We start from the raw sequence: 20,923 nt of genomic DNA, 5'->3' as shown, positions 1-20,923 counted from the left end.
AACAGGAATTCTACTCTCTTGAATTATTCTGCATCCTTCCATGAATACATGTATGGAATGACACAATGATAAATCATTTTCTTCTCAAACACAAAGCACACATAAAATACCCCTCCACACACACACAGACAAAGTGATGATGCTTTATACCTCTTCAAAGTCATCTTTGGCTGAAGGAAGATCAGTGGCTAAACTAGAATCCCCCAGATGCTTCTCCATCCTCTCTCCATGTACCACAGTTGTTTTAACAACTTTGCTGACTCTACGGCCTTCCACGGGTTCAGCCTGAAATTGTGAGGTACTGGACAAAATGCTGGGCTCAGACAAAGTTACCTGATGAATGAAGGACACAAAATATACAGTTTCTGACTGCCAAAATGTAACAATGATGAATTTTTCTATGTTAAAAAACACACACATTACAATGGTATATCCTGAAAACAGCATTTTGTCAACGAGAAGCAGTTAGAAGAAAAATCTAGAATCAGTTGGCAACATCTATATTATGACTATATGTACACAGTACCAAATCAACCACTTAATTAGTCACTTGAATGAAAATTGGTCAGGAAGCTTCATGACTGAGGAACTGACTGCTCAGTGCAGTGCAAACATAGCACCCTGCGGATGAACTCTCTTTTCCCGTGTGTAAATGCTTTGTCTTGACATCATGAAGACAAAATTAACCTCCAAAGGAGGAACTGTCAGAGCTATGAGAAACTGAAACTGTAGGTTTTTAGAGAACCTCAGGTGTATGATCATAAAATTTTGAGGATGTGAATGAATGCGAGATGGTAAGAACCTCCCAAATTACATGTCTAAGAGAGTAAATATGATTCTGAAAGAGGGAAGTAAAACAGAAAGAAATAAAACTATAAATCAAGTGAGTTTCTGGATCCTGATTTCAGTGACTCTGAAATGCAGAAGTTTGGAAATCAAATATTTATCTAAGGTGCCCTACAGAAGGCTGCTGTTGCCCACTGGGCAAAGCACCACAGTGCATTTGCACAAGTGTTTTTCAGAACCTACTGCTTGCCAGCCGATGGGATTGCTGTCTTTTAAAATTTGACTTTTGGATTTCTGCTGTGGTCAACTGAATTAAAGAGAAAGTAGACCTAGAAAGGACCAAAGACAATGAGTATAATGGTTACAAATATCGCTGATGGTTATCTAAAAATTCCACAAAATCACAAAGAAAAAAAATGAATGTGTAACTAAATGAAGACTGCCTTATAAAGGGGAGAAATGAGGCCAATAGGAGTAAACAATCTCGTCCATCTCTTGTGAGCTGTATTTTACACCTCTCCATAAAATCAGTTCTGGAAAATCAGATGGTCTCACCTCCGACTGTTCAGTGTCACTCTTTAATACAATGCGCTTTATGACTTTGGAATAGCCATCCCCTTCCTCAATGTTGATGGGATCCTGTGGTGTTCCCTGCATCATAATCTCTTCTTTCTCTGTGCCATCAGAGGAGACGTACCGCCTAATGATTTTCCTAGTAACCTGGAAGATATTTTATTCATGTATCTTGTTTTTGAGTGACAGTGCCAGGGTACTGATACATTTTAGACAGAAGGCTTGAAATTAACCATGGTAAGATACTTAAGATAATACCTTCTTTATCACAGTGTGTCCCTGCTCATCGATGTATTCTTCTTCTGTGACTGTTTCCGGGGGTATGTCAGGCATATCATCTCCCTACACAGTTGAGAGAAAAGGGTCACTTCCATATTTGGCATCAATGCTGAGGAACTACTCCCAAGTGCTTACAATGCCAGGAACGTTAGAAAATTAAAGGAGCTTTGAGAAGCATTGCTGAGATGCCAAATCCTGTCAGGTAGTATGTTTAAAAGAAAAAAAAAAAAGGTGGGTAATAACATGCTAGAGAATCTGACCAAAGTTAGCTCAAACTTAAACAAACAAACAAACAAAAACAGACAAGCCAGAGGTGAGGTGGGTGGAACTGAAGAGGCTGAATCTTGCTCTTTGCTCGCTTGGAGGTAGGCGGCGAATGTCATTACCGCTGCATTTCTTCACAAACAGAACTTAGGAGAGTTACGGGATCTGCTTTCTGAAGGCCATGCACTACCTAAGGAGCATGCCAAGCCCTCGCTCCAGGTCGGTCACTCTCGAAGGGTTACGGGGACAGAACTGTCCCAGACGTGCAGTAATTTAACAGCTGGTACCTGAATAATCACTCGTCGGCGGACAACCCTGGTAGATAGCATCACTTCCTCATCTGAGCTGGCCTCCAGCTCACCTAATTCCTCTGTTAGCTCCTGGTGGAAGCATGGAAGCACTGTTTTGTTTATCATGCTAAGGAATGCCTTCACTACTGGTTTCTGCTTTAGCTCACACTGGTTTCTGAAAGCTTTATTCATGCTGATTTTGGTGGACAAGCCAGCAGGAGTGAAAACAGTGCATGCTGGGCTCAAACTTCAGTGAGAATATAGCTTTTTGTTCATTGAATGAAAAAAAAAAAATTCTGGATTCTGAAAGCTGTCTGAGCACCCATCTGTCAAAATCCATCAGAAGAAATAAGCAGCTTGCCCACATTACATCTTGGACTCAAAACTCCTGGTGAATAACCAAATGTAAACAGACCCTAGGCAGCACAATAAATAACTTGTGAGCCATTGCCTCTTGGGCTTAGGCTTAGAATGATCCAACCAAAGGTATAGAAATGTCTTAATTCTTGTAGCAGAACTTTCTGCAGGAAGTCAAAATTTCCTGTAGCTATTATCTGGCCAGTAGTACATTTCCCTACTGGCAAGATAGAGGAAGGAAGACTGGCTACAAATAGTATTAGACTCATTTTGCAGAGAAGTTGAGGTACAGAGGCCAATCCAATTTTATGGGTCTGGCCCAAAGCCAAAGCTGGAGCTAAGAACATAACTTTAGATTAAAAGGTATGTCTTGGGAGCTATATATCGAATCACTCTTTCCTAATGGAATGCTATTAAAAAAAAGAAAACTCAACTATATTTTGTTAACATAGTTTAAAATACTGCTTATATTTCTATATTCTTTCCTGCTAAAGGAAAACATGTAAATTTTAAACCAAATTATTCTTTAAATACACTTAGGAATCTGCTGCCTAGAAATATGGTCAGCAAGAAAAGTGATTGAAATTGGACCCTCAAGTCAGGGTCATGAGAAGATAAGGGTCAAAATAGGAAGCTTAAGAATTGGAAATTCATCAAGAATAAGTAGAACAGGCCCATACAAATAATGTGGAATACAGGACAACTTGTCAAAATTTATTTATATACATAGAACAGATTAAATATATGAATTATCCAGATAACTCTCAAGCCTATGCTTCAATTAGCCTATAGATTCTTAGACTAAAATTGGCAACTTTTAAGTCCAGACAGCATCTACGAAACATTTTTACTAGGATTCATTTAAGCCAAAAACTTGGAGATGAATAATTCTATACAAAGGCAAACTTGGAATAAAAATCCATTCATGGGATGAATTCATTATTTAAGATAACTGCCAAAATTTGGAGCAGTTCTCATCTGCCTGGACCTCCACTAATTTTAAACTATGATTTTAGATAAATCCTGCTAGCAGATATCACACTCATAGTGAACAAAAACAAATGTAGATGTTAAGCCCAAAGATGTGTCGTATCACTTTCTCCCCCAGAGTTTTAACTCTTTTATAAAACATTCTTTCCTAAAAGATGTATATTCATGCTTTAAAAATACTTCGACATATAAAATGTTTTTGAATCCAAAAAGGAAAAATATATCTAATTTAATCCTCTACAGAGTTACTGAAATGCAGATTCTTCTCCCCTCTCCTCCCCTCCCTGGGATTCATTCTGATTCAGGAGTCCTGAGTAGGGAGGGCTCAAGCCCTCCAGTTAAAGCTGAGGGATATGGACCATTCAGACCACATTTTGAGAGTAAATGGTTTAAATGAGTTTCTCCACCTCTCTTCGCAACATCAAACTCACTTAAAGACAAAGGAAAGACAGTGATGCATATTCACGCTGCTATCAATTTTCTGACATTTAGAACCAGCCATCAATTTAGGCATAATGTCCTTTTTCTGAGTCATTCTTAAAATACACATAAGGAGATTTCGCTTGGAAATAGTCCTTCCTCTAATGAGAAAAATTTATTTTGGGAGTAAACCCCACTCAATAGCCACAGTTTGTGTGCTCATCGCCTGACAGCACGGACCTGATTAACAAGAGTGCAGGTTCCAGCAATTTCCCATGGCAGGCCGACTTACTTACCTGAGGCCCGGTTAATTCCCCTCACTAGTCTTCTTTATGCCCAAGATTACTAATTTTGAAAAGCTACATCTGGTATATTGTTTCACCCCAGGGTTCATTTTTCTTAGCAAAAGGGTTTCCAGCTATAAAATTAGGGCTGATGGTCAAGTAGCTAGAATTGGAACCATGTATCATCTTTTTCTAGATTCACTGGTTCCCAGATTTTAAAAGGGATTGAGGGCTTCCCTTGGCCCAAGTTAATTAATTTGGCAAACCTTTCTGTGAAAACATAAGCCATCAGAGAAATGGAAACTGGAAGAAGGTTTGTAGCTTTGTTACATGTGGGCAAGGAAATAGAGGAGGAGATTCTACCTTTTGAAAAGCAGCATCTTCATCGAGCCTTTCAAAGGCCTGTGGCTGGTCATCAGCAGACTCCACTATCACGAGGCTGGTTTTTCGAGGCGAACCCTCCTCCTTACGTTCTGGGGGCTCTTCGGGTTCTTGCACAATGGGAGAGTCTCCCCGCTCACTTGATGTCGGGGTCTGGAGATATGGCCTCTCCTCCTCAGTAGGGGTGCTGATTTCCTCAGGTGTCTTGGTGGGAGAGCCAGATGCTGCCATAGCCTTTTGAGTCTCTGACACTTCTGTCCCTGGGGTTGTCACACTGAAACAGAAAAGCCCAATTATACCATGAGAGCATATGCATTTCTGCCCCTGCTGATGCAAGGGATTTGGAAGGGAAGATGGAACTTGTCTTCACAGTCCATGAAAGTCTAAAGAGGTTTTGTAAATTTGGCTAAGAAATGAAATGTGAATTAAAATTATATGTAAAATATAGAATACAGTTACAGCTCACTGATCTAGCATTGATTGGGAAAAATGTATTCTAAAATAATAAATATTATCCTCAAATGTATTACCATTTCCTAATCTCTACAAGTAGAGATAATTAATAAATAATGAGAGATATTAATATATAATAATTTCATCTTTCCTTTGATAACTCAAGGTAATATTGATGATTTGAGGAGGTTTATATAACAAAGATCTGTAGACAATAAGGCTTTTGAAGCAAGAATCAAAATTTTGCCAAGTTTTAAAAAAGCAATGTATAAACCCCATGTTAATATAGTTACCATAATCATAAATATAGGGAGATTCTTATTATCCATCCAGAAAACTGTGTTACTTGATAGGAAGATCTGTTGGCATTGAAACTTTTTCTACTGATATAGTTTGGAGATAAGCAAGGTAATCTTTATAATATTTCTAAAAGAAAAAAATTATTTGCTTTTTCTGCTCCTTCCTTCTAATTTTCTGTCACTCCATAGATATTAAATGCCCGAAGTGCCTTTCTGATAGCCCCTCTTTGCTTCCCATCTTTTTCTCTTTCCTTCTCTCTTTTCCTGACCTCTTCTTTATGCTCTCCCCTACAATCTAAAGGTAGATGGGTGAGGGGGCAGTGCTCCGTGGAAGAAAAGCTCATTTCAATACCCCTTTCACCCTTTTCTCAAGTTCCAGTGACTCCAGCACAAAACTCACTCAAGGACAAAGGAGATGCTGTGTTACAGCCTCCTGACACGCTATTCTCACATTTCAGGGCTGGGACATGCTTGCCTTTCTCATGATCTGGTTGCTTTTTCTATACAATAAGTGTCATTTATACAACTCTTTTTTGCCTTTGCTTCCAGAAAGCCCAGAACTTGAGTTCTAAGCTGACAGTGCTCTGCAGCTTCCTTTAGGCAGAAGCGCCCTAGAAGACTTCTCTTTATTCCCACCCCAACCCCTAATGGCCTTTCATTCCACGTGAGTAATCTGTGTTGCATTTCTATTTTTATTGCTAGCCACCTCATAGCTTTGTTGAAACACACAAGGGCTGCTTCACCTACACTGTCACTGTTCACCTTCTGAACCAGCCAGGGTGTGACGGGCACATATACAGAGAAGTGAGGTGCAGCAAACATACAAGTAATAACTGTGTGGTCTACAGTTTCAACAATGGTTTCACAGGCATATCCTTGACCTTTGACCCTATAAGATGAATAAGGTGTATATTATTATCATAATTTATAGATGTGGAAACCAAGACTCAAAGGGCTTAGGCCTTTGCCCAAGGTCATGGAACTGGAAGTTGGTTCAAGCAGACTTGTGCCATACAACGCCGTCACAGTCATGTCTCAAATACTTTGCTTTTTTTCCTGTAGTTCTGAAAACTATTTGAAAACGATTTACGCTTGTATATGCCTGGCACCCTCTGCATTTTGGCTTGTGTCTTTGGAATGACACTGCATAGGCTTTCTTTTGGAACTCACAAGTATTCCTGCTGTTCAAGAGCTGACTCTTCAGGCAGGTCTTGCATTTTCCCTGAGAAATCCTGTTGAACTTGCTCCTTGTGAGTCTGGGGAAGGAGCTCTGTTGCTGAGCCGTCGCCCTCAGTTTTGGAGATGCTATCCTGAAAAGGGGAGTAACCGACAGAAATGTCTTCCTCCGAGACGATGGGAGGTTGGTCATAGGACTCGTCCTCTTTAGAAGCAGCTTGCTCCTCTTTCTGCTCGTGCTGGGCTGTGCACAGCTCCTCTTGAAGCACTGAGAACCCTACAGGGGAGAACGATTTAAATTAAATATTTAATTGAAGCTAAACTATATTAAGTGGGTATTTATTAAGTGACTACTACATGCCATGTCTGTGATCGGTCATGGTTACAAAGCTGAAAGAGGCACTGTGTCTGCCTTCAAGATGCTGCCCATCTAGGGAAGCTCAGGCAAGTAAGAGACAATTAAATGCAGAGTGACTGGGCCACAGGTGCCAGCCAATGAATGCCGAGCGTCCAACTCAGGGTTAAAGAATCAGGAAAAGAAATGCAGAGGGTATGACATCTTAAGGAGGCCTAAAGATAGGCAGGTATCAACTGCGACATTCCAGTTGAGGCATAAATCTACATGGTAAGAAGAGCATTAATAATAATAATAATAAATAGCTAACACATTCTGAATATTTACTATGTGTCAGACACCATTCTAGGTGCTTTGCAAGTATTAACTTGTATTAAACAACACTCTGAGGTTAGTACTCTTTTGAGGAAGGGTCTCTTAGGCCAAGCTAAGGAATTTCATATAGCAAGGGCAATAAGGAGTCACTGAAAAACTTTCGGCAGAGGTGTGATTGACCTTCATCTATCTAGTTATTCACTCAGTAGATATATATTGAGTATCAACACTGTAGTAGGTGCTGTAGACGCTGGATCCAAAGCAGTGAACAAGACAGAAGAGGCTTCTGGCCTGACTGAACTTGCATTTCTGCAGATTCATATTTCTGAAACCAGGGTGAAGGTACAAAGAAAAGAGGGCCAGTTTTTTAGATAGATTTGTCAGAAAAGGCTCCTCTTAGGAGCTGATACTTGAGCAGAGGCCTGAATAGAGTGAGAGAAAAAGGTACTTGGTGATCTTAGGGAAGAACACTCCAGAATGCAGGGAAGAGGAAGCACCAGAGCCTGGAAGCCTGAGAAGGTGTAGGGTGCCCAGGGCACAGCCCAGAGGCCAGGTGTCTGGGACTTGGGAAAGAGGGAGAGAGATGGGAGATGGGACGAGCTATGAGGCTCTTGCTGAACAGTAATACATGCCATCATGTAAACCTATGGAAAGTAAGCTGCAGACAGACATTGAGGAAGACTATCCTATAAAATAAGAAAATAGAAAAAACAAGAAGAGAGGTTATCATGGAAAGTGAGTGAAGAAAATGTCTTAAGAAGAAGGGATTAATTTTCTGTGTCAAATGTTAAGAAGAGGTAAAGGAACACGAAGACTGAGAATGGCTCAGTGCATTTGGTGATGAGGAAACAATTGGTGAATTTTGCAAGATTCTTTTCTGTTGAGTGGTGATGACAAAACCTGACTTGTGTGGATTCTAGAGACAGTTCTAGAGAGAAGGGAAGAGAGAAAGTAGAGAGTAGTGACAGAAAAGTTAGACTATTCTTTTGAAGAGATTTGCCATGAAATAGATGGAGAAACAGAGCAGTCATACAGGGGAGCATACTGGGAGAAAGGAGTTATTTGCTTTGCTTTGTTTTTAAAGCCGGGCTCTATTAAAGCACGTTTCAGTGCTGTTGACAATGTTCTAGTTGTAGGAGCCAGAGTGGGTGATTGTAGGAGTGAAGTCAATAGTTGGTAAAAGGGGATGAGATCTAGTAGAAAAGAAGAGATGATGGCTTTAGCAAAGGAAGGCCATTTCATACAGCAGGGAAGGTAGAGCATAAGCACTGAGATGCACTTAGGTTGAGAGACCTTGTGGTGAAAGAATATGGACATTTGCTTACAGGTATTCCTATTTTTTCTAAGGAATATGAAGTATGGTCATCAGGTTGGAATAAATAAAAAGAAGAGTAATGCTGGAGGCTTGAAAGAAGAGAAAGTGTAAAAATAGCAATGAGAGAGAGAGAAGGAGAAAGAATGGGAGTGAGTGAGCATGGAAGTGAATGAGGGTGGATTCGAGAAACTTTAATACTGAAAAGGGGGGTAGGACCAATGACAAGAGGTCCAGTGGGTTTGCAGAATTATTGTGTAGAAGTAAAAGAGGATGTAAGTATAATGCTTCAAGTTGGGACTTGGAAGTAGTACAGCCACTGATAATGATTTAGTTTGGGTTGTGGGCACAGAAATGGGTCACTAAGGTAGAGTAAAAGACACAAGTATCAGAAGTGCCATCAAGGAGCTGAGGAAAGGGCACTGGATGGATCATCCCTGTTGATGGCTGTTATGGACTGAATGTTTGGGTCCCCTTCACATTCATATGTTGAAACCCTAGTCCCAACGTGATGGTATTCAGAGGTGGTAACCCTGCGAGGTAATTAGGTCATGAGGGTGGAGCCCTCATGAATGGGACTGGCACCCTTATAAGAAGAGGTCAGAGAGCTAGCTATTTCTCTGTCCCCTACGTAAGGACAGAGCAAGGAGATAGCCATGTACAATCTAGAATAGGGCCCTCACCAGAACCCAGCCATGCTATCACCCTGATCTTGAATTTCCAGTTTTCAGAACTGTGAGAAACAAATTTCTGTTGTTTAAGCTACCCAGTTCATGGTATTTTGTTATAGCAGCCCACGCTGACTGAGACAATGATGAAATAACAAAGAACGAGAGGGATGGGGGCACCTAAAATGGGCAGGGAAGTCTCAGGAGAAGAACGTATCAGAAAGGCCATGGTCGACGCTCTGAAAAAAGGAAGACAGTGGGGCCAGTTGCCTGAATTAACCATACATCACAGACACTCATACACACACAAAAATTGTCTGACCTTCACTATGATCCAGTGTAATGGTCTGTTCAATCTCTGCATAGCTATGACTGATGTGCTCCTGGAGAGGCTCTGTGCTGGTCTCCATGAGATGAACAATATCCATTCGGTTGATCTTGGTGAGACATTCAATGAGACTGGTATCTGGGATATTAGAGAAAAACTATTTATTACATCTGAGGGCTACTCTTTTAAAAATCTCTTTCATTTAGTTGCCCTACTGAATTTTTTTGGTGATATATTTTAAGCAAAGGAAAACTTTACTAAAATTTTGATGTTTGTACAAGAAACAACCAAAGCCCAATTAAGGGTCTTTGTAAAAGTAAGCAAACAAACAAGAGCTATGTACGAAATGGGTGACACAGCATGGGCATAAGCCCTAAAAGTAGAGTTGCTAGATAACACATAGGACACCCTGTCAAATGTGAATTTTAGATAAAAAACAAATTTTTTTTAGTAAAAGTATATCCCCAATATTGCGTAGGATATACTTATACTAGAAAAGTATCTGTTGACTATCTGAAATTTAAATTTAACTGGGTGCTCTCAATTTTTATTTGCTAAATCTGGCAATCCTACCTAGAATAATGGTAAGAGAAGGAAAGATAAATGTGGGCTAGATGTAAATAAGGGAGGTCTCTAGGTAGGTCTTCAAAGAGGCATTAAACAAAGTGGCAAACTTAGACCAGCTGAGGGATAAGAAGTAGTTATGTTCTGTATCACTTCCCATTTTATTTGATGTGGTCAGAATATCATATATAAATCATTATGTAGAATATCTACTTGATATTTTCCCCCATTTTAGTTATTTAGGAGTAAAGGAAGCAGGAACTGAATGTAATGCACCATCAATAAAACAATGGCTAATAAAGCAAGTGTGTCTGCTGTCAATACTTAGAAAATTTTAGGACTTTAATAACTTTCCTGTTAGCAGCCAGTGCTAGTACCACTTTCCACTGGTTAATGCTGTTCACAGGAACACAGTACAAGAATTTTTATGCAACATGCATATTTGAGAAATGTTACAGCTCCTTCTCATTTGCTTACAGTAGCACTTCAGGTTGATGGCATCTGTCATTTTATCTTTTTACTGAATTTGCATAAAAGGTTTGTTGAACAAGACTTTTTTCTACCTCCGGCCTATTGCCTTTTACATATAGCTCTCCACCTACCTGTCGCGTGTTTCCCATCCCTTTCTAGCCAGTACTTCAATAGTGCATGACTCTGGTCTTGGAGGGAGTTAGGGTTCTCAATTCGAATTTGATGAATTTGCTCCTCAGTGAAATCCAATTCTCTTGCTAATTCTAGAAGAGAAAATACTCCTTTGTAAATATATTAACTTCATAGTTTGAGTCTCCACACCTTGCCTTGTGATTTTGTAAATGATGTGTTCTTTGTATTGCTGTAACAGAGTTCCTTTATTTTTTCCTACTTATTAGAAATGACTCTCGTATGCCTTTGTTCTTCTAGCACTAACTGCAGATATTTTCCTTAAAATTGGGTATAGAATTGATTGATCACTGTCATAGTGGAAATAGTAAGTTTGAGGCAATGATGATAAAATATGTAAATTCAGGACCATTTAATTCCAAAATTTGGAAGACACCATTAATACTGGCTTATACTCTTAACCAAGACAATGGAAAATGACTGAAAACAGTAGAAAGAGACCATGTCTCACTTTTAATCATAATTAGGGGACTTGCAAATACTATAAATTCTGTTTCTGGGTACTTGGATAAATACTGGTTGTAGCTATATTATGGTGGTTGGATAAACTCCTTTCTGTGATTTGATGTCACATGAATAAAAGGTCTGGGAAGGATTAACTGACCTAGGGAAGAAGCCTCAAAGTTTTCCTTTAAAGTCTACCATTAACATTCTATATGGTTGCTTATACATTGAGGTGTGTGTGCGCGCATGCGTGCACGCGCGTGTGTGTGTGTGTGTGTGTGTGTGTGTGTGTGTGTGAAGGAGGTGTCCTTTCTGGAGGGCAATTTGCCAATATCTTTCAAAATTAAAAATATACATATATTTACGCAGCTTTTTTCCTTCTAGGAATATGCCCTATAGAAACACCCACAAAAATCTATCGGTGCACAAGGATATCTACTGCCACTAACAGGAAACAACCTAAGTAGCCATCAACAAAGGCCATTGATAAAATTATGGTACCTCCATACAGTGGAATTAAATAGCCATTAAAAAGAATGCCATAGATATTTCTATGCTGATGGAGTATTTATGAAGAATACTGTTAAGTAAAATTTTGCTTATTTTTAAATAATAAGCATAGATGTGGGCACTGCAGATTTTTTTCTGAATACATGAGAAAGTGTTAGCAGTTACCTTTGAGGAAAGGGGCTCAAAGACGAGATGTAGGTGTGAGAGACTTATTTACTTTTCATTTTATACCATTCAGTGTGATTGTAAGGTTTGAATTTTCACCAACTATAATAGATATTACGTTTAATACAGACACTCATAAATACTTAAGAAGCAAAATAAATAATTCTGAATGCTACCTACTTAGTCAGTCAATCAGAGATATTTTGATACCCTTCCTTCCCCTAAATCCCTCAATTAAATAAATCTGCTCAGTATTTTTAAATTACTTTAAATGCTTTAGTCATTTATTCTACACTACCAATTATCTTTGTTAAGGGTATTATGACTCCTATCTCCTATTCATACCAAATTTTTAAGGAACTGAAAGGAGATTAATATTAACTTTAAACTGCTTGTTTCAATTAAGTAGTCACAAGTGACATAAAAGGAAGTCAGACCAAACAAACAAACAAAAACAGAAAAAAGAAAAAAATCCAGATGGACAATCTTGCTTTAATATGTTAAATAGCAGGAAAGATGAAAGGGTATAGCTTTTAAAACCTACAACTCATGATTTGTAAATAAACCATACTGATTTTAGAATTCACTTTCCATTAAAAAATTATTTTACAATTTCTAAACTGAAACATACCCATCTCTCAGAAAATTATTGAACATCTCATTCATATGTACTTCAACATTCATCTGAAGTAAATTTTAGTATTGTTCAGGATGAAGATATCTGATTCAAGGTATCTATAACAAGGAGCCCTGGTGGAATCTCAAATTAAATTTTATGACAATTACAACTGACAATGGTTTTGAAACACAATAATCTCCCCAAAGTTTAGATATCCACAGCTCCCAAAGGAGGGTAGTGGGGCTTCTTATAGTCTCAAAATCTCTTAATCTAAAGTTCTATTATTCAAAATGCCAGAGACAATAAAAGGCCTGCCCTGGTTCATGCAGTGAGTTAATGCAGACCCTGGATTTTCTAGTTCATAGTATCATTCTTTTCACTATTGCATGTGGTCTTCCTCAAGGAAAGAAAAAAAAAGACCTTTTTTCATTGTTAATGACAGTTGGCTGATGCAACAATGTCATTTAAACCAAGCAGGTTTTGTTGAAAAAAATGGGTCACACTCATTTTACCTGTCCAGCTGAAACCAAGGTGATCAGCAATATAAGCCAGCCTTTCCTCAATCCGTTCCTGCTCATCCTGTTGATCTACAGAAGGTCAAAAACAGAATGGCCAAAGGTTGTCCATGACAGGAGAGGAACCACAGTACTGATCATCCAAAGAAAGGCAGTCAATTGTCCAAATATTTGATTATAGCACAAATTAACTATTACATTTTAAATCATATTAAATTGTGCGTTTGCCTGATTTCTGGAATGGAATGGGGAATAAATGTAATAAAAATCATGAAAACCATCTGCTTCCATATCTCTTTAATCAAGACTAGTCACTGGACATAATTATATAAATTACTGATTTCTAGTAATCTTAGGACTTTCCTCTTAAACTTATCTGAGAGGATACTGCCCACCCGAAGAGAATCATCTTGCTCATCAAACACCAGAAAAATCATAAATGGGATGGAGAAATGGAGTAATTGGTTAGGACCTCCTATTATTGCCTGTGGCAGTATAAGATCACTTCTGGGTCATGTTGCAAAGAAATCACATCCAAGATTCACAAGAGACCGAGATCATGGGTTGATCAGACCATCCTGGCTTTTTTCAGTATGGCCAGAAACAACGTTTGTCTTGGTCCTGGTAACCTTGGAAGAAGGAAAAATAAAGTGTATGTATACATATGTGTATGTTATATTAGTGTGTATATATGTCTTTTGGGCAAAGTTGCTGTCTGCTTACTACTAAGTAAGCTCATATAATACTCCCACAGACTATAATTTTCCCTTTGATTTTTAACCCCCATTAATTGATGGGCAGCATTTTAGGTCATGGTCATTTTTTTATAACCCAAATTTAAGAATAATAGTCTTTATTGTAGAGATATTGGAAGACCAGAGGCTACTTCTCAAAGCCATCTATGGTTTCCCTTTTTTATCATTCAAAGAGCCATCATCCCCTCACAGTCAACTTAAATCATGCAAAGTTTGAGTTTTTGTTGTTTGCTGCACCTAATCAGAGCCCATTCATCATTCACCTGCCACATAAATTAAAAGCATGTTTTTACCTTATGATTGTTTGCTTAAAGTGTTTACCAATGGTATCTGAAATCCAACCTTTCCAAATCAAAAACAAATCCTCAACAATTAGAATTTCATGGTATGTGAAATCTTCTTGTGCAAATGGCTTCCTAATCATTATAAAATTGTTAAGTACTTATTATTTTAAAGTACTCAAAGGTAATTAGAAAAAGCAATGAATCCTCATAATATGAAACAAAACCAAATATATCTGTATGCTTAATTTAAGGCTAAGCCTGGAGCGTCAGAACAACAAAACTCAAAGCTTGCATGGCCTCACGTGCAGCAGCTAGAGAAAAGGCAAGATCCCCGTTGCCTGTCAATCATGTTTATGTTTTCCATAAGCATTCTCATTACTCAATCTTGAGATTGTTTCCACAGACAAGAGTATACAGAGAAAGCACAAAACACAAAGGGCTTACACAAACATAGTAACCACTACAGAAAGCTTAAAGAAAATGAGACACAAATCACCAAATAAAACAGACACACAAAAAAACTATACCAAATTTATGACATGCGTAGCACAGGGAATCCCAGTGGCTGGCAAATACCTTCAGCATGGTCATGGCCATTTTCATCAGGGATGCGTTCAATCAGAGTCTCAATGGACTCATCCCAAATGGGCCTTGTGTCAAAGATGTCCTCAGGAATTGAGTTCTCGGTCTCAACAGGTGGCAGATTTTCAATTACTGAAACTTCCAGGGCACTACTACTTTCGTCATCTGAAACTAACTCCTGTTCCCTTTCTGACTGTGTAAGTCTATCCACTAACTTGGAAGCCTCGTCACTAATCTCCTCAAAGAATTCTATGGAGTTCCTGTAAAGGTCAAAGAAATGCTCCCTACTTTCTTTTGTGGGGCTCGTGGGCCCCCTGCAGGAAGAAGTGGTGCTTTTGCTCTTTACTGGCAATCGGGATGCAAATATCTTTGGTTTTGTGGCCCCTTCCTCTGATTCTAACTCAAGCTCCTCTGCCCACTCTGTGCTTTCTGTTTCTGTCTCAATGTAACTTCTAGTTTTTACTGGACATTTGGTCTTTGCGTCCAAACTGGCATCAGATTCGGGTTTGCTTCTATTACTTGGCGCTCTGCTTGTCCTGTCCTGTCCCTGAGGAGCCTCTGTTTTCTGTAGAGACAGGTCTAGATGCGAAGGCTGCTGCTCGACTCTTTGGACGGGCACTTTCATGGGGATTTTAGACTTTGGTTTTGTTTTGTCCTCTTTACTTTCCTCATCCAGGCTGGGTAGGAAATCTTCAGAAAGGGAGCTTTCATACTCCACAGATGGAGGTGCTGGGGTTGAAGTGGGTATAGTCCTTACAGGGATTTTGGATCTGCTTTCAGTAGAAGGCACATTCTCCACAGGTGCAGTAGGGATTTCAATGACTGATTTCTGTTCCTCTGGGGATGAATCGGGAGAATCATCACCCCGATCTGCATATACAGACCTAGTGGCTGTGGAAAAATCTAACTGAACTTGTCCAACTGGTTTAGGGGAGTCAGGGCAAGCTGTCTGCTTCACACTGGACAGGGGAGGTGTGTCACCCATTCCCATGGGGGGGAGGTCCTCAGCTCCCGCAGAAGTTGCCTCTTTCATTGATGTTTCAATGGAGGCTGAAATCCCCATTTGGGAGTTAAGTGGAGCATCTGAAGCGTGTATTTCTTCTACTTCCTCACTCAGGTCATCTGGGAGTAGCTCTGCTTCGTCATCCACTGTTTCTTTCGATTCTAAGAGTGCTAATGATTCAGCTGATGTCTCCAGCTGTAGGGTCTCAGCACCAGTACCCCCTTCTCTCGTGTCTTCAGAGAGAGTCTCTTCCCTGGATTCTTGCCCAATTTGGAAAAAGTGAAAACTTTCATCTGCATAGGACCTTTTGGTCATATCAATGGCACCACTTCGGGTCATCTCAAACAATTTTCCTTCCTGAAAGAGAAATGGATTTTGCTCACTGGTTGGGGTCCCCTCTTCAGTTGGGGTCCTAGCAGGAGTGGTGTCAGGGGTGGTACCCTGCGATTGTCTGTCTACCATCAAACCAAATATCTTCTGTTCTTCCTCTTTCACTCGAGCCTCAAAGGCTTCATCATCCTCACGGATTTCACTCCAGGAATCAGAATCCACATCAGTTTTTGTGATGATGACTTTGCTTCTCTGTTCACCAGCAACTGTTGATGTATTTGGTACAGTTGGCTCTAAAGATGAGGAGGCTCTATCCGACTGCATTTCCCACAAGGTACTTTCTTGTTTGGGTTCTACGTCCAAGTTCTGGTCCTCCAAATTAGATTCTTCACTTGAAACGGTTCTCCCAGAGGAGCTTGTCACTTCTACGTCTTCAGTGGAGGATGTGATGGTAACGGAATACACTTCAGAAGAGTGAAAACTTGTGTGTCTTGTATCTGTTTGGGTTTTGCTTTCTTCACTAGAGAAAAAAGATTGAGAAGGAACATTTTCATAAGGGCTTATGATTTGAGGATCAGAGATTTCATCAGTCTCCGCTGGGTCAGACACTGGAACATCCAAGGACGATCTATCAGTTTGAGTAGTAATGGATGAGTCTTGAGTGGGCCGGTCCTCTGGTAAGCTCTCAAAAGCTTGGTCAGGTTTTGTGACCTCCATTTTTGTAGCAGAAGATGTACAGACTATGTCTTCATCTAATTCTTTTGCTTCAGATGCTGGATAATGATGCGAAGAGGACAAAGCTGAAGAGCTTTCACTGGGGCAATCTACTTGTGGAGATTCGACTCCAGAAACATCAAGCTCTTCTTCTTCTTCTTCTGTATCTTTTTCACCAGTGTCTTGGAGAGCTAATGATTCCTTGTGGATAACTAGCTGCTCACTGACATCATCACCAGTGGAACTGTGGAGACCTGAAGAGACAGGAGTGGCTGAGCCGCTGGGAGTCCCTGCTTCATACCCATGGTCATCACAAAGTTTTTGTTGATCAGCATCTCTGTTTAGATCATCATAAGACATCTCTGGGCCATCAGTAGAAACAGTATGACTGTCTTCAGGTAAAGGAGATTCACGATCTTTTTCTTCCTCTGATTTACCTGAATCTTCCTGAGTATCTTCATTCATCTTAAAAGTGTATTGTTTGGAAACGACAGGCTGGAATTGTACTTCTTCAGGACTGGAATTTGAGTCTATGCTGGATGGAAGTGGGGAAGGGGGTTGCACTCGAATAACTGGCTCTGATAAGAGGTCTGAGTCAGCACCTTTTTTCAGCTGTGTCAACTCAGGTTCACTTTCTGAGGAGGAAGAAACCTTTCTGCTCTCTGATGTTACAACCACAGGGACATCGCTTTCATCCGCTACACTCTCTGTGTGTTTTGTTTCATCCATGTCTGCTGAAGAGTCAACATCTGCATCAGAGGATGAAGAAGATTCTTCTTGCTTGGGTTCTCTTTTGTAGTCCCTTTTCTGCTTTGCTTCTTGTTCAAGTTCATCAAACGTTTTGATTTTGGTTACCATTTTAAACATTTCCTCTTCAGGTGTGAACCTCTTTCTCTCCCCATTTTCTGAGTCATCCTCCTCTGCACATTCAGGAATCACGGCTGGTTTTGGGGTGCCTGCATCTGCGGTTTTGGGCGTGACCTCATAGCTGATTTCTTCGGAGCTGGGGGTGTCGGGGGAAAGGGGGCTCTTCCCTGAGCTCTCCATGAGTGACGTCTGCTCAAGGCTGTCATCCTCCGCACTGCCGTCCGGGTCTCGGAGCAGCCGGGACCGCATAGAGGCCACTTCCGTGCAGAGTTCTGTTTTGGCAATGGCGGAAGGAAGAGGAAAGTGAGTCGGCAGAATTCCAGCCTTCATCTTTGGTTCAACAGGGCTGCTTTCAAGAGAATCACGGCAAGGGGATTCTTTCAGAGGACTCGGTTCCAGAGAATCAGGGGTTTTGTGTGAGGAGTTATCTTCCAGCACTGGGCTGGCTTCCAGGGAGTCTTTGTGGCTCACTGTGAAGGATTCATCAGCCCCAGGGCTGAGGACCTCGCTATCACGGCTAGGGAGTGCAAGTTCTAACCCTTGAGGACTTCTAATGACTCCCTGGGGCTTTGATTCAGCCCTTGGGCCTGTCTTTACAGCAGCACCAGGCAGCGGCAAGGGCTTTGCCTCATCTGAGGGCTCGGTGGCTGTGGATTCCTGAGCTTCAGTATCAGTTTGTGTCTCATGGGCGGAACTAACATATCTAAGTGGACCTTCATCACAGGACACTTCCTCAGTCAGTCCTTCAGATGTTTCTTTTGCTAATGATACACCTTGACTGCCAAGGCCGTCACCTTCTTGTGGGGGGCACGTGTCTTTGGAAGGGTCTAGGGTGACCTCCTTCAGCAAACACTCAGCAGAGGACTCTGTGCCCCCCGTGACTGCAGCACCTTGCCCTTCAGAACCATCAGTAACATCTTTGGTTGAGGGATGTCCTTTTTCGGAATGAATTTCTGGTGGTGTTTTTAACTTGGTAGTTTCCTTTGTTTCCCCAATTTGCTCCTCACTTTTCTTTGGTGAGAAAGAAAGGCTTTCTGGGCTTGTCTCAGGGGTCTCTGCTAGGCCCTCATGCTTATAGCTTTCTTCTGAACTAATCTGAGGGGTCCCTTCCATCAGGCTGCCACACGGAGAACCTGCTACCCCTTCCTGCTTCAGGCTTTCAGAACTGCCATGTAAGGCACCACTCTGTAAAGACAGGGCTGGGAGGAACTCATCTTTCATGTAATCTAGTGGGAACGTTGTGTTGAAAGGGCTAGTGAGCACTTGGTCTAAGTGAATCTGCGCCTTCTCAGTCTCTTCACTCAGGCGGAACTGTTGGTATTTGTCATTGTCTTCCAGTTCCTGCTTAATGACGTCAGAAAAGTCAGTGGAGGTTTTCCTGTCTGGGCTGATCTGGAGATCCATGTCTCCCTGTTCATCAGCCAGCTTTTCTTTGGGGACTTCACTATCTTTATGGCTTTCTTCTTCAGGTGCTGGCTGAACAGGTTCAGGTGTTTTGTGGTTGAGTGCTTTCTCCTTTTCTTCAGCTACATCTTCTCTCTTAAACCCTACGGAGGAAGCACGGACTGCTCTTCTGGATTCTGAAGGTCCCGTGACCAGGAATCTCTGGCCTCGTTTGATTGTCTGACTCTCTGTTTTCTGCGTTTCTCTCGGGGTTACTATCTGCCCTTTTTCTTTTTCTACCCGAACTTTGCTTTTTTCTTGTGGCTGTTTTTGTTTTGCTGCTTTGTGCTCAAAGAGTCCAGTCTTATGTTTAGATGGGTCCTGACCTGACTGGAAAGCTTTCATCAGCTCCCGAACAGACATTGTCTCCTCGATTCTTTCTGTTTTTGAGGTGGGGGAGACAGGTGGTTGCTTGTCTGTTTTCCCAGAAGGTGACACAGGCAGGTGCTTCTCGGTTTTCCCAGAGCTTGAGACAGGTGAATGCTTTTCCATTCTTCCAGCTGGTGGTACAAGCAAGCGTTTCTCTGTTCTGCCAGGTGACACTGGCGGATGTTTCTCTGTTCTCCCAGAGGGCAAGCCGGGTGGGCGTTTGTCTGTTTTACCTGAAGGCGAAACAGGTGGGTGTCTTTCTGTTTTTGTAGAAGAGGATGCAGGGGAGTGTCTTTCAGTTTTGGCGGAGGGTGACACGGGTGAGTGTTTCTCGGTTTTACTTGACGATGACACGGGTGAGTGCTTTTCAGTTTTGGTGGAGGGTGACAAGGGTGAGTGTTTCTCGGTTTTACTCACTGGTGATACTGGAGGGTGCCTCTCAGTTTTTGCAGAAGAGGAAAGAGAAGAGTGTCTTTCTGTTTTCGAGGAGGGTGACACTGGCGCATGTCTCTCGGGCTTCAGAGAGGGGGAGGCAGCTAGATGTGTCCTTTGTGCTATCTTTTTTGGCACATCTTCTTTGCCTTTGACTCTGACAGGCAACTTGCTTCGCCCTTTCTGTTCATCTTCCACTCGTTTTTGAAGGGCCTTCACCTTGTCCTTTATGGAACCAATGGGAGTTTCTTCTATCAAAGGTGACGTAGCTTTTACAGGGGGAAGAGGCTCGGGGGCTAAACCTGGGTCCTCATCTAATGACTCTTCTGAACTACCTTTTTTAAGTTCAGTTTTTGCTGCACTAGCTTGTGAACTATCCTCTTTTTGTTTTTGTTTTTCTTTTAATTTCCTTCTCACTGGCTTCTTTATGCCCAGGCTTGGTTTGGGCTGTTTCTGCGTACTCTGTGTCTCCTCTGAAGATGCTTCTTTATCTTTCCCTTCGCTTTCAGAGCTCCTGCAAGGACCCAGAGCCTCACGTTTCTCCCCTGCCAGATCTTGCGCTGTCTGCGGTGGCTCTTTGTGAGGAGACACGTAGGAATTTAGATCCTCAGCAAGGTAGTTCACTAGCCCTGTTGAGTCTTTCTCTACTTTTACTTTGGTCTCTTTCTCTATTCTAACTTCTACACATGGGTATTCGGTGATTTCTAGAGATGCTTTTTGCTTAGCCTCCTCTATTTCCTCATCACTGACAATAACCCATTCCTCTTCCTCTAATTCTCTCTCTGGCTGAGACCTTGGCACACTGTCTTCATCTCTCATGCAGGTTCCGCTTCTCAGGATTTCGTTCACCTTCTCTAAGTCCTCTTTAACTCTTTCAACAATTTCAAAAGGCTCCCCTGGCTCTTCCTCAGCAGCCTTCACCAGCTCCTTCACTTTGAGGGAACCTGCCCTAACAGATCCATCTGTGGTCAAGATGGCAGTCATTTTGATCAAATCCTGTTTCATCTCAGAAACTTCAGAGAGCAAGTCCGGACTTGCTAGGACAGGAACTTCATTAACCAGGTGACTTTTCAGGACAGATGTTTCTGTAGATTCTGTCTCATCATCTTTGATGTGAATGAAAAACATTGAAAGTAA

The 20,923-nt window shown here is 41.2% G+C and overlaps 1 protein-coding gene across 32 annotated transcripts in view; it reads right to left on the bottom strand.

Annotated features, from left to right (window-relative positions):
* The window catches only part of ANK2 (ankyrin 2), a 688,006-nt gene that overhangs the window by 7,413 nt on the left and 659,670 nt on the right, over positions 1-20,923 (bottom strand). For 18 of the 32 annotated variants that reach the window (XM_082389582.1, XM_082389587.1, XM_082389584.1 and 15 more), the window contains 8 exons: positions 13,005-13,079; positions 10,697-10,828; positions 9,525-9,668; positions 6,547-6,829; positions 4,607-4,898; positions 1,618-1,701; positions 1,342-1,506; positions 151-333 (listed from right to left, as the gene is read on the bottom strand). In XM_082389582.1, coding sequence (XP_082245708.1) covers positions 151-333; positions 1,342-1,506; positions 1,618-1,701; positions 4,607-4,898; positions 6,547-6,829; positions 9,525-9,668; positions 10,697-10,828; positions 13,005-13,079 — 1,358 coding nt within the window. Of the gene's footprint in view, positions 1-150; positions 334-1,341; positions 1,507-1,617; positions 1,702-2,189; positions 2,283-4,606; positions 4,899-6,546; positions 6,830-9,524; positions 9,669-10,696; positions 10,829-13,004; positions 13,080-14,622; positions 20,893-20,923 lie in introns of all 32 variants that reach the window. The other 14 variants (XM_082389566.1, XM_082389577.1, XM_082389592.1 and 11 more) reach the window with 3 other exon arrangements.

This window comes from Balaenoptera borealis, assembly GCF_965194805.1.
Source record: "Balaenoptera borealis genome assembly, chromosome: 4".
NCBI classification, from domain to species: Eukaryota; Metazoa; Chordata; class Mammalia; order Artiodactyla; family Balaenopteridae; genus Balaenoptera; species Balaenoptera borealis.
The sequence above is the reverse complement of the archived record's forward strand: the minus strand, read 5'-3'. Positions and strand labels throughout refer to the sequence as shown.